The sequence below is a fragment of the Kogia breviceps genome, chromosome 2 (assembly GCF_026419965.1).
Source record: "Kogia breviceps isolate mKogBre1 chromosome 2, mKogBre1 haplotype 1, whole genome shotgun sequence".
Classification (NCBI taxonomy): Eukaryota; Metazoa; Chordata; class Mammalia; order Artiodactyla; family Physeteridae; genus Kogia; species Kogia breviceps.
Window position 1 is genome coordinate 73798870 of NC_081311.1, and position 13123 is coordinate 73811992.

The following is a 13123-nucleotide window of genomic DNA, read 5'->3' on the forward strand; positions in this document are numbered from 1 at the left end:
TCAGTCTAAAGAGGAGAGCATAAGAGACTGGGCTGTGGCACACAGAACCAAAATGGATCGACTGTAGACTGTGGACTGTGCCAAAATGGACTTGGCAGAATTGGGGAGCTTTTAGTTGTAACACATAGGAAGTTAGATGAGACAAAATTAAGGAGCAGCATGAATCCACTGTCTTTGTCTATTCAGGCTGCTGAAGTAGCATAGATTGAGTGGCTTATACACAATAGAAATTTATTTCTCACAGTTCTGGAGGCTGGAAGTCTGAGATCAGGGTGTCAAAGTCAGCGTGATTAGATTCTGCTGAGAGCCCTCTTCTGGGTTACAGACTGCCACCTTCTCCCTTTGTCCTCATGTGGCAGAAGGGAAGAGGAAGCTCTCTGAGGTTCTCTTTTATAAGGGCACTAATCCCATTCAGGAGGGTTCTTCCCTATGACCTAATCACCTCTCAAAGGAGAAACTTCCTAATTCCATCACACTAGGGGTTAATATTTCAATTTACAAATTTTGGAAAGACACAAACCTTCACACTGTAGTATCCACCTTCAGTGAAAATGGTGACAAGAAAAACAAAACTCACAGTAGAGTTTTTCTTTAATTGAAAAAAAAAAAAACCCAAAAGCAAAATAGTCGAAATAATGTGACCTGGGACTTCCCTGGCGGTCCAGGGGTTAAGACTTTGCCTTCCAGTGCAGGGGGTGCGGGATCGATCCCTGGTCAGGGAGCTAAGATCCCACAGGCCTCGGGGCAAAAAAAAAACAAAGCATAAAACAGAAGCAGCATTGTAACAAATTCAATAAAGACTTTAAAAATGGTCCATGTCAAGAAAAACATCTTAAAAAAAAAAAAAGAAAGAAAGAAATAATGAGACCTAGTTGAAATATTGTGATCCAGTTGAAAGAAAGAAACATGGGCATGAAATGGAGGTTTTGGGGAAACGATCTTAATCCCTGGTGAACAGGGATTGATAAACTAATGCCCATGGACCAAAACTGGTCTATTAACTTGTTTTTGGATAGCTCGTGAGCTAAAAATGGTTTTACATTTTTGTTTCGTTGAAAAAAATTGAAAGACTATTTCATGGCACATGAAAACTAGGTAAAATTAAAGTTTCAGTGTCCATAAATAAAGCTTTATTGAAACACAACCATATTCGTTCCTTCATGATTCTTCTCTGGATGCTTTCACACTTCAAGGGCCGAGTTGAGCATTTGTGACAGAGATTGTATGGCCCACTATGCCTTAATTATTTACTCTCTAGCCCTTTATAGAAAAAGTCTTTTGACCCCTGGTCTTAATCAAAGCATGAGTGTATCTCTTATTGTTCCAGGTTCCCTGAACATCAATTCATATTTTCCCTCTTTGTGATAATGTATACTTTAGGCATGCATGGAAGCATAATTAGTGTTTTATTTCACTTTTTCCTTTATAGTGATGATTTTTAAATTGGGATTTTATTTTTGAAGATTAAAAATTATGGTTTTACAGTTTACACAGTTCCACAAGAGAGCTCTAGTTACTCTTCACTGCCATGAAAGAATCCCTGCATCTTTTCTTTTTCTTTTTTTTCCTCTTCTTTTCGGCCAAGCCTCGTGGCTTGTGGGATCTTAGTTCCCCCACCAGGGATCGAACCTGGGCCCTCTTCAGTGAGAGTGTGGAGTCCTAACCCCTGGCCCACCAGGGAATTCCCTCCTGCATCGTTCTAAGCCATAACTACATTCTCATGGGCTGTGGGCTAAAGAAACTAGTGTCCAAAGTGGAATTTTATTTTGCTGCCCTGTCGTACACTTAGCCTATCATAGGTGTTTGATAAAACCTACTGAATTGATTTTATATGTTTCCCTTATATTTCATGATGTTGACAGATAAAGTTAGTTGGTGAGCAATGGGGAATTATTTATTTTCTCAACTTAAGGTCAAAATACAGAACTTTCAAAATACCAAGAATATTTTTAAGCATCTAATTATATGGCACTTTGTTAGAACTTCTACAAAGAAATAGTGTTAGAGAAAAATATGAATTAATAATGAATGGATGATAATGCAGTATGGAATTATATGAAAGGTCCTCTTTTCATTTCTTTCAGTTCGTTTTCTGAAATGCTTTCAACTTTTGAAGTATATGCCACTTTTAAAAAGATAAGGCAGAATTCAATTCATCTACTTTTATAACTTCTCAGTGGTCAGCAAAGAGATACTTTCTTGGTAGCCACAAAAAATACTATTTTAGCTGTCATTACATTAATGTGAGCAATTAACGTTTGCAAGCCAAGGTTTTTTTTCTTTGGGGATGAAGGAGTTAACTTTAAATATATTAGGAAGGGACAGCTGTGGTACCAAAAAAAAAAAAGTTTTCTTATAACTCTAAGACAGAGCCATTTGGTTATTTGTAAGAATTTTTGATGGGTTTTTACCATAAGTTTGGCATCTTATTGGGGTTTTGCTATAATTTGGTAATAGACCATTTAAAAAGTATGATCAACCTATTTAGACTATTTTTTTTATTACAGATCTACTTATTTCTTTCCTGTGTTTTCACGTGACATTTCTCAATGGCATTTAAATTTTAAAACAATCAAAAACTTGAAATCAGAGCCATATAAGAACACTGAAAATTAATTGGGCTAATGTAACTTTCCATTCCAGTGTGGTTGGTGTGATCTATGCTTAAAAAATGGAGTATTGGGGCTTCCCTGGTGGTGCAGTGGTTGGGGGTCCGCCTGCCGATGCAGGGGACACGGGTCCGTGCCCCGGTCTGGGAGGACCCCGCATGCCGCGGAGCGGCTGGGCCCGTGAGCCGTGGCCGCTGGGCCTGCGCGTCTGGAGCCTGTGCTCCGCAATGGGAGAGGCCACAACAGTGAGAGGCCCGCGTACCACGAAAAAAAAAAAAAAAAGGAGTATTTACAGTGTTGCCCAAATGTGCAAACCAGGCATATTTTGTTACCCTATCAGAGTTCACTTTACTCTTCTCATAGTTTATTAATATCAAGCATCCATTCTGGTGGTTAGCAATGGATTTGAACTATCAAACCACTATAAATATCCTAAAACTAAAATATATCCTTCATCTCAAAAAATAAAACATGAGAATTTTTCTTTGCCAAAAGTAATGCATACATAACATGGAGCCAGAAAATTACTTTTTTGGTACTTTTTTTTTTTTTTTTTTTGTGGTACGCGGGCCTCTCACTGTTGTGGCCTCTCCCATTGTGGAGCACAGGCTCCGGACACGCAGGCTCAGCGGCCATGGCTCACGAGCACAGCCTCTCCGCAGCATGTGGGATCTTCCCGGACCGGGGCACGAACCCGTGTCCCCTGCATCGGCAGGCGGACTCAACCACTGCACCACCAGGGAAGCCCTGGTACTTTTTTATGTACTCAAAAAGGAGTTGCATAGGTATTTGTTAAGGACGTTGGGCTCCTCTTGTCAGACTGGGTGTGAATCCTTCTTATGGCATTTACAGCTTTCTGATGTGTGGCAAATTTCTCAAACTTTCTTGCCCTAGGTCACTTCAAGTGTAGACTGGGAATAATAATAGGACCTACCCAATAGGGTTATTGTAAGGATGAAACAAGATGGTGCAATGTAAAGTGTGTAACACAGTGTCTGACCTACAAATGCGAATTCTTAAAATAAATTGTCACTACTGTTGCTTTTATTATCTTCAGCATTCTTGTTGTGATTTTAATATGAAGGCACACACATGAATGCCAGTTTAAAAAAGAAATCAAATTGTAATACTAATAATGCTTGTCCTGAGAGCCCCAAATGATAAGAGATTAAACAGTTCCCATTTCCTTTTTAGGTTCAAGCATTGGACTTTTTATATATGCTGCTCTGCAGAGACTGCTGATTGAGTTCTATGGACTGGATGGATGCCTGCTGATTGTAGGTGCTTTAGCTTTAAATATATTAGCCTGTGGCAGTCTAATGAGACCCTTTAAGTCCTCTGATTGCACTTTGCCTGAAAAAATAGCTCTGGAAAATGTACCAGATAGATACTCGACTTACAATGAAAAAGAAAAGAACCTGGAAGAAAACATAAACATTCTTGAAAAGACCTACCGTGGTGAGGAAACATGTAAGAGCACTTTAGCCAGTGGTGACTGGAAACCAGAGAGTCTACTTCATAAAAACCCAACAACAATGGCACACACAAAAGAGACTGAAACGTACAAAAAGAAAGTTGCAGAACGGACATATTTTTGCAAACAGCTTGCCAAGAGGAAATGGCAGTTATATAAAAACTACTGTGAAGAAACTGTGGCTCTTTTTAAAAACAAAGTATTTTCAGCACTCTTTATCGCCATCTTTCTTTTTGACATCGGAGGATTTCCACCTTCATTACTTATGGAAGATGTAGCAAGAAGTTCAAATGTGAAAGAAGAAGAGTTTCCTATGCCACTTATTTCCATTATTGGCATTATGACAGCAGTTGGTAAACTTGTTTTAGGGATACTGGCTGACTTCAAGTGGATTAATACCTTATATCTTTACGTAGCTACCTTAATAATTATGAGCCTGGCCTTGTGTGCAATTCCATTTGCCAAAAGTTATGTCACATTGGCACTACTTTCTGGGATCCTTGGGTTTCTTAATGGTAATTGGTCTATCTTTCCTTATGTGACAACGAAGACTGTGGGACTTGAAAAATTAGCCCATGCCTATGGGATATTAATGTTCTTTGCTGGACTTGGAAATAGCCTTGGACCACCAATTGTTGGTAAGATATTTATCTTAAAGTCAATCAATTTTACTGTTCTTCTTTGTAACATCTCTGGATACAGAAATTCATACTGTAATACTAGCACAGATTTATACAAAATAAATCTGCGTGGAATGTCTCCTGATCATGATTTATTCAAAATCATTTTGATGTAGTTGGAAAAGCCAGTACACTTGCTCAGGAATTTGTGTTCCTTCTTCATCTGGGAGAAACCCAAAATGCCTGCATATTCTTGTACAACTATTTGATAAATTGTCCTCCTCTAACTCCCATTAGGCAACTTTGGGAGTAGATTGGGTAATATATATCCTAATCTGCACTGTATATAAATTTTTTAAATTAATTTTTTTATTGGAGTAGAGTTGATTGACAATGTTGTGTTAGTTTCTGCTGTACAGCAAAGTGAGTCAGTTATACATACACATATATCCACTCTTTTTTAGATTCTATTCCCATATAGGTCATTACAGAGTACTGAGTAGAGTTCCCTGTGCTATACAGTAGGTCCTTATTAGTTATCTATTCTATATATAGTAGTGTGTATATGTCAATCCCATGAACTGTATATAAATTAATGAAATTAGAGTATTCCTATTCATACTATGTCTATCACACTCACTTTTTCTTCCTCTCTTTTCAGGTTGGTTTTATGACTGGACCCACACCTATGACATTGCATTTTATTTTAGTGGCTTCTGCGTCCTGCTGGGAGGTTTTATTCTGCTGCTGGCAGCCTTTCCTTCCTGGGATACATGCAACAAGCAACTCCCCAAGCCAGCTCCAGCAACCTTTTTGTACAAAGTTGCCTCTAATTCCTCTAATGTTTAGAGGAATATTGGAAGGCACTGCAGACTGTTTTCTCATAGCAAAATTTCACTGTGGCTGATCTGAATTAATATATTTTTTTATTTTACATATCCTGTTCTCTGTGGACTGAATATGTGTAGCCTCTATCTCCTGTATTTTTTTTTCTCTTTTTTCCTTTTTCCAAGAAGTGGGACTATTCTGTTTTACTATTATTCATGAGTTCTGGACATTGTGATAATTTTGGCCAGCCTCAGAGGGCTTTCTCTGTGTAAAGAAATATGATTTATCTGCAGACTCCATTAGTTCCATTGCAAGGCAGCCAGAGGAGACTCTATAGAGCTATTTTAAAACTGGTGCAAGCAGCGTGACGAGATGTGTGTGTAGCCTGCCAGGGACTAAATCACTCTCTTCTCTCTGCTAGCCTCACTAGTAAATAGAAGACTTTGAGCCAGTCAGGAAATGAAAGGGTTCCTAAAACAGCATTAAGAATTGCGGTGGCACAAAATTGATCATTTAAAAAAAATTATATTTTAAACTACCGTCACCAGTTTTCATTACAGTAAGTCGCCTACCTATGAACCTTCAAGTTGCGAACTTTCAAAGATACGAAGTGCGTTCGCATGTCTAATCACGTAAGTTAGTTCACGTGTCTGGCATAGATTGTCATGTGCGTGCATCCTCTACGAGTGGTGGTGCTTTTGTGTACTTTACTGTACAGTACTGTATAGAGTACAGTAGTACAGTATCTTTATTTCAAGCCCAGGATGTCTGGAAGCAAGCGTAAAAGCAGTGATGATGTAGCTGGTACTACTGTACTTTTCAAGGTACTTACTGTAAGATTAAAACTGTTTTCTTTATTTTTTGTGTTTGTTTTTTATGTATTATTTGTGTGAAAAAGTTTTATAAACCTATTACAGTACAGTACTATAGAGCCGGTTGTGTTAGTTGGGTACCTAGGCTATCTTTGTTGGACTTATAAACAAATTGGACTTCGAATGCGCTCTCAGAATGGAACTCATTTGTATGTAGGGGACTTATTGTATTCTGTTTACCTTGATGAACCACCCACATGTTTGGTGCCCACTGAGGATACATCCTTTCAATTCCTAAGGTGTTTGCTGAGTTGCAGGCGATCTCCAAACAGAGGAGTAGAGTCACTGTAGCCTTTGTTCACGGTTGGCCGGTTGGCCGGTTGGCCGCTGGAACCTCCCTCACTTTTGTTTGTCAGCATCCACTCAGCTGATGTTTCCCAAGAAGTGCTGATTTTACCTGTTTCCAAATTGGAAATGCATATTTAAAGCATTCCGTTCTGGCAAATGGGAAACATCCATTTGCTTTGGGCACAGTGGAGATGAGTTGCAAGTCCTTGCATGTCTTGTCAGTGAAGCATTTATTTGCTACTATCAGATTTTATCACTATCCAATTTTAACTCAAGGGCAGAACTAAAAATTTGTGTGTGTGTAGATGTGTGTGTGGATGTGCACATGTTGTGCTCTGAGCCTGTGTGCTATTCAGTACGTGGGAAGGGAAAAAGGCAATAAGAAATTGATACCCTCCTCCAACTTTATTCACTCTTAAGAAAAATATTCTAGGAAGAAAATAAACATTTAATATATTGACATTTTTCTAAAGAAATGTTTTAAAAACTTTGCTATGCAGCAGAATCTTCTATAGATCCTTTTTAAAATGTAGTTGCCTGAGTACCATTAGTAGAGACTTTGATTATGTAGTTCTAGGCTGTGGGCTAAGCTTCTGTATTTTTTTTTTTTTTTTTTTACGGTACGCGGGCCTCTCACTGTTGTGGCCTCTCCCGTTGCGTACCACAGGCTCCGGACGCGCAGGCTCAGTGGCCATGGCTCACTGGCCCAGCCGCTCTGCTGTATGTGGGATCCTCGCGGACCGGGGCACGAACCCGTGTCCTCTACATCGGCAGGCGGACTCTCAACCACTGCGCCACCAGGGAAGCCCAGCATCTGTATTTTTAATGAACTCTTTAAGTGATTCTGAGAGCACAACCTGACTTGAGAATGACTGTTTTAAGATTGACAGTAGAGAAACATTTTTTTTCTCTTAAATAAAAAAACAAAAAACCCATTGAGGTGAGGGGTTTTTAATACATAGGCAAGTTTGGTTCTTGAAATAGGAGGCTCTCTTCCCATTGTGCCAAAATTGTCTTTTCATTTCTTTTGAAATATGTAAGGTTATTTTATACTTCTATGTTGCCTTTCTTCAAAGGCACCTGAAGCACTTTATAAGCATGAATCCCCGCAGCACCTCAGTGAGGTCGGTAAATAGTGCTTTTCTGGGCAGTAAACCTGGAGTGTGGGGAATTTCATAACTGAGTAAATCCTATTCAATAACCCAATAATGGGGCTCCAAAGCACCTTGGACTTCTGCTCCATATTCAGACTTCTGGAAACTTTTCTATGCCTCACTCTTTAGTCACTGTCAAGGTTAGTAAGTAAAATAAATAGCATTAAAAAAAAATTAAAGGAAATGTTTCTGTGATAAAAGTTCCTTTTTGCCATTATCATGTTCGAGAAATCCAATAACCTTATCTTAACTTTTATGCCATCTCTACATTCGTCAATGTTGATACTGTCCAAGTGCATCTTTACCTTGTCTACTAATGTCTTCCAGCATGTGCATTATCCATTGTCTAGGGAATGAATTTTAAGTTACAATAAAATACTTTTTGTTTGTTTTGCCTCAGTGTGGTTGCTTTTTCTCTTCTTAGCCCCCCGAATTACAGTCATACTTGAATGTAAAAATATGAATTCTCTGATTTCACTTCAGATCCAGAATCTGGTGATATAGATATTAGCATATTCAAAAGTCAATTTGCTAAACCATTTTGACCATTGCCTTCCAAAAAGTGAAAATATCAGTCCTACAGAATCCTTTTGAGGAAAGGGACATGGACGCCCCTTTGGAATTATTAGTATTGATCTTGCTACTCATCAATGGAATTCTTGGTCTGTTCCAATCACATTATATTATTCATCCCTCATAATAGCCCTGTGAGATGGGGTTTATGACCCTCTTTGAATGGTATGAAACATAATTGCCATGACATAAACAACATACACAAGTACTTTCCAAAAGCAAAATGAGAAAGGTTTCTAGCAAACCCTTTGATTTCCAACGTGGCTAGGAAATGGGGCCTAGCTGGGAGGGTTGCTCTAAAGCCAGTCCTTTAGGGAATAGAGGAGTCATGTTTACGTAAATAATTATTCTTGACTTGCCTATTTCCTAAGCATTTAAAAAACCCATTTAATAATGAAATTTTATTGATTAGAATACGATCTTTTTTTTGTGACTCAGAAGATATTTCTTGACATTCCAAGTGCCTGGGGCTGATTTGAGGAAATATATGAAATGAGAAAGTCTTCACTGACTCTGACATCTCCTCACTTCTGCTTTCTGCTTTCTCTCCCTCTCTCTCTCTCACTGATGGGCCTCCTAGAAGCCAGTTGGTGATCTGATTTTCTCTAGGGTGACCGTGTCTTCAGGGGAGAAGGTTCAGCCACCAACTTTTAAAGTCCCCATGAGAAACAATCCCAATAATCAGGAGTTCCTGCTCTGGGAGGTCATGACCGAGCAGGATGGATGTTGTCTTGTACTGGCCAGAAAGGCCCGTGACCTCAGACAGCCTCAACTTCTAGTAATCATTGTAGGATTATCTCAACTCGGGACGTTACAGGAAATGAAGAGCTCTGTTTTTAATAAAAGAATGTCTCCTTTTTTCTTTGACTTGGAAGGAGTGTTAAACACGTAAATACACAACTTACATGAGCAGTGCCATACAATTTCTCCTTCATTAACAATTTTGGGACCTTTTGTTCTATAGCTGATTGTGTCTGAAGAATGACAGTTAGTAAGATGCCTCTGAGTAAGGAGTTTAATTCCAATCAGTTAAAATGATCCGAGATCTGTGAATGACACTTGGAGAGACAGTGTACGTACTTACTAGGGTTGTGATTCCTGGGTTCAAATCCCAGCCCAGTTCCTGTGGCTGGGTGATTGTCAGCAAATTAGTTAGCCTCTCAAAGCCTGTCTTCTCATTTGTTATACACGTTATAGGGCTATTGTGGGAACTGAATAAGATAACCCATATATATACCTGGCACATATTCAGTAAATATTAGCTATTATTATTTTTGTTGTGGTCATTATTCTTTAGTGAGTGTGTGGCTTCTCAGTACCCAGGGGAAGTACCAGTGTTCCCGGGCCCAGGTGTGGGGTATGTGTTTGCACTGAAGGGTCTCATTTAGAAGAAGGAGAATGAGCCTTCTGTCACAGCTCTTGCCCTCCCCCATGCATGTCCTTGTCAAAATCTTGCATCCTTAGGGATTCATGACTCAGCACATTTTTCTGAAATTGCCATTCAGAAGCCCTGACACGAAACAAAACACACGCTGTTCCTCCACAAATCACATAGACTCCACTTTGCAAATTGAATTACTATGGGAATTTGAACTTTTATTTTTTTCCTTAAGAACTGATCACCCAAGCTGCTTGGAAGGCGGGACTGAAATTGGGCGGAAAGCAAAATGCTCCCGTTTGTTTACTGAGCACGAATTGGCTTCAGCGCAGGGCCCTTACCTCACTGCCTGCCCACTATGCCTTTGAGATTTACCCTTGAGGGAGTGTAATTCCTTGCCAGGTCCTCTGGGATTCTATTCCCAGCAGATTCTATTCCTAATAGTCGTGTTAGTTGCTTTTTACTACATACATTCCTTGTCCCACCGAGTCATTTACTTTTATTTTCCCTTCAAAAATAAAAAGATATATATCTTAAAATATTTCATCAGTTTTCTCTACTGTGATAGTCTAAAATCTTTGGTAAGCAGCATGTTTTCGGAAAAGAATAATGAACTGCTGTCAAGGTGCTGAACTGCTGTAGGTTACTTTAAAACTACATAGCCACAGAGATAAGCCTGGTTTTTCTTCCTGGGAACGTCATCCATTCAGCTTACATCTGAAAACTCCCGAACATTACAGCGTTAAGAGGGCATTTCTAGGACCAGCCCAGATGACTCTAGCACCATAACAACAAAGGAGACCAGGTGGGACTAGTTAGATCAACCTCTAAGGAGTGATGGACCAGGGTCAGCAGCTCATTTGCATACAGTCGCCAAGGCTGCTGGGAGGCTGCCATTTTGAAAAGTCCTGGGAAATGTGTCTCCTTAAAGATCAAAGGTGAGCAAGAACCAGGTGGAGGAAACATTTGAGGCCGGTGAGAGGGCCAGGTACACACAGAGTGGGGACGAGCTCAGGGCCCTGGACAGAACTGTATGTAGAGTGCAGGTTTGTTCCATTAAATGGGACCGTCCATTGTCCAAGACTAAAAACGACTGTAACTTTCAAGGGGCATGTAGCAGTCACCAGGTGAGAGGCATAGGCGGGGCCAAGAGTTCTGTCTGTGCCTAATTCTCAAAGCTCTGGGAAGTGGTGTGAACCAAAGAAAGGTGACAACAGAAGCACCGAGGAACCCAAGCAGTCAGCTCTGATGGGACTAGGAACGGATGTGGCAAAGAAATCTGAAAGTGTGTGTATCCATGCATGCACGGCTGCGTGCATGAATGTGTGAAAGAGAGAGAGGTTGAGAGAAAGATGGGGAGAGATGTGTCTTCATTATCTCAGCCCACAGCCCACTATGAAACATCTCAGGAAGATCTTCTTTCAGGACCTGGGGCATCCCAGTCTTTCCAGAAAGACCTGAAAATTGAAAACCTCTGGGTTGTTTTTAGGCAAGAGGAAGATTCTTTTCAGCTGGGCTTCTTCAGGAAGTTCGAGGTAGATTTCCTCTGTGGGTTATTGGCTTTGCCTTGGAGGGGTTTGCCTAACCCCGCCCTCCTGAAAGGAACTTCGGGAAGGGCGTGGGCTCTCCGTAATGAGACAGCAGGTCAGTGCCTAGTTTGCTAGGTGAGGTCTGTGAGTGCAAGTATACCCCTAGGAAATCCGGTGGAACGCCGAGGGTTGCTGCAACTACCGGGTAAGCTGGACATCAAAGATAGGTGGTAATAAGAAAATAGCCTGGCAGAGGGGAGCAAGCATGGGTTCTGGAGTCCAGCAGAGCAGGTTTTGACGTCCTAGCTCATCCAGTTACCCCCTCGCTTGATGGGTAATCTTTTAGTTTGTTAAACTCTTTGAGCTCAGTTTTTGTTATTGCTGAATGTATTGTTGGAACGTTTAGAAATAATAGATGCAAAATGTCCAGTGTGTTGTTAATGTCCAGTTGTTTCTAAAAAAATAGAAATTATTTTTAACCCCTGCTCCGGAAAGGGGCATCTTAGAAAACGAACCCCAATATCATAAAAGGAGGAAGTATATGGTAAAATAGTAGATACACAATATATGGTAGATTGAATTCTTGTCTCACTGGGCATAGTATCAAGCTGTTGTTCTGCAAACAGTTTTGCGTCTGTGCTGGTGGTGGTAGGGGACAGTGTATTGCTACTAGGACTTGTCCTAGGTGCTAGAAATACAGGAATAATTAAGAAAGCCTCTTGCTCTGAGGAGTTCATGATTTAACAGGAGCAGCTAATATCCAATTAAGTATAAATGCATCAGCTGCTTTTAAAAACTTACTTGTTAAACAGTTTATGTATCCATTCAACACATTTTTATTTAGCATACACCATGGGCCAAGTACACGGGCGTTGAAGTAATGCTGATGAACAAGACGGACATGTCCTTGTGTTCACAATGATTTCTTAAAACAAAAGGTAGATCCCATGGTACTCTAACTGGTATTTGGGATTTAAGGGCAATTGTGTGTATGAGGTTGTCCTGGGGGAGAAAAAGATATCCATGTTCGCTGCTGTAGTGGATGCTGTGGTTTGTCACCCTAATATCCCTGCAGCACTTTGGCACTCCTTCCCTCAGGGGCTGGGACTGGCTGCTGAGGGCTCCCAGCTGAGCCGTGCCTTCAGCTGAAGGGATTACACTCCCTCCTCAGGGGAAGCCAGACTCCAATAACCCTGACCTCAATACGAATGAATGGCCTCCTTGACTCTATTGGGACAACTCTGAAATGCTGTTCTCTCTCTAGAGTTTCCTGTAAGAACTGAGGCCTCTAGCAATTGCATCACAGCTCAACTTTTCCTACTGCTTCCCCTGCTCTCTTAAAGATGCTTTTCTGGAAAGCACACTCCAATCAACTTCCTGTGTGTAAACTCCCTGGCATAGTCAGCTTTTCATAAGGAAACCTGACTGAAGACACCTGTGATCCCAATACAGTGGGATAATGCTCTGCTCATCAGAGCAGAGGGGGAAGGGAGACATCTTTCTTGAGGGCCTATATGTGCCCAGTATTGTTCCAGATACTTCACAACCAAATCTTGTCCTGTTTAAGTTCCAAAGACTTTGGCAAAGATTGGGTGTCATCAGGCAATGCTGGCTATTTAACTGTCAAGATGCCACAGAGATGCCTTTTAACCTGGTACATTTAGGGCCCATCTTTCTTGTGGCAGATCTAGATTCTTCATTTCTTATTCACCCAGCTCATATTAACTGAGCATCTACTAGGTGTCAGGCACTCTCCCAGGGACCAAGGATATAATTGTGAGCAAGATGGGCAAGGTCC

The 13123-nt window shown here is 40.6% G+C and overlaps 1 protein-coding gene across 3 annotated transcripts in view; it reads left to right on the plus strand.

The window, feature by feature from the left end:
* SLC16A9 (solute carrier family 16 member 9) overlaps positions 1-6388 on the plus strand; it is a 65138-nt gene extending 58750 nt beyond the window's left edge. For all 3 annotated transcript variants that reach the window (XM_059055072.2, XM_059055073.2, XM_059055071.2), the window contains 2 exons: positions 3804-4721; positions 5365-6388. In XM_059055072.2, coding sequence (XP_058911055.1) covers positions 3804-4721; positions 5365-5552 — 1106 coding nt within the window. In that variant the 3' untranslated portion in view covers positions 5553-6388. The remainder of the gene's footprint in view (positions 1-3803; positions 4722-5364) is intronic.
* Positions 6389-13123: the final 6735 nt, after the last annotated feature.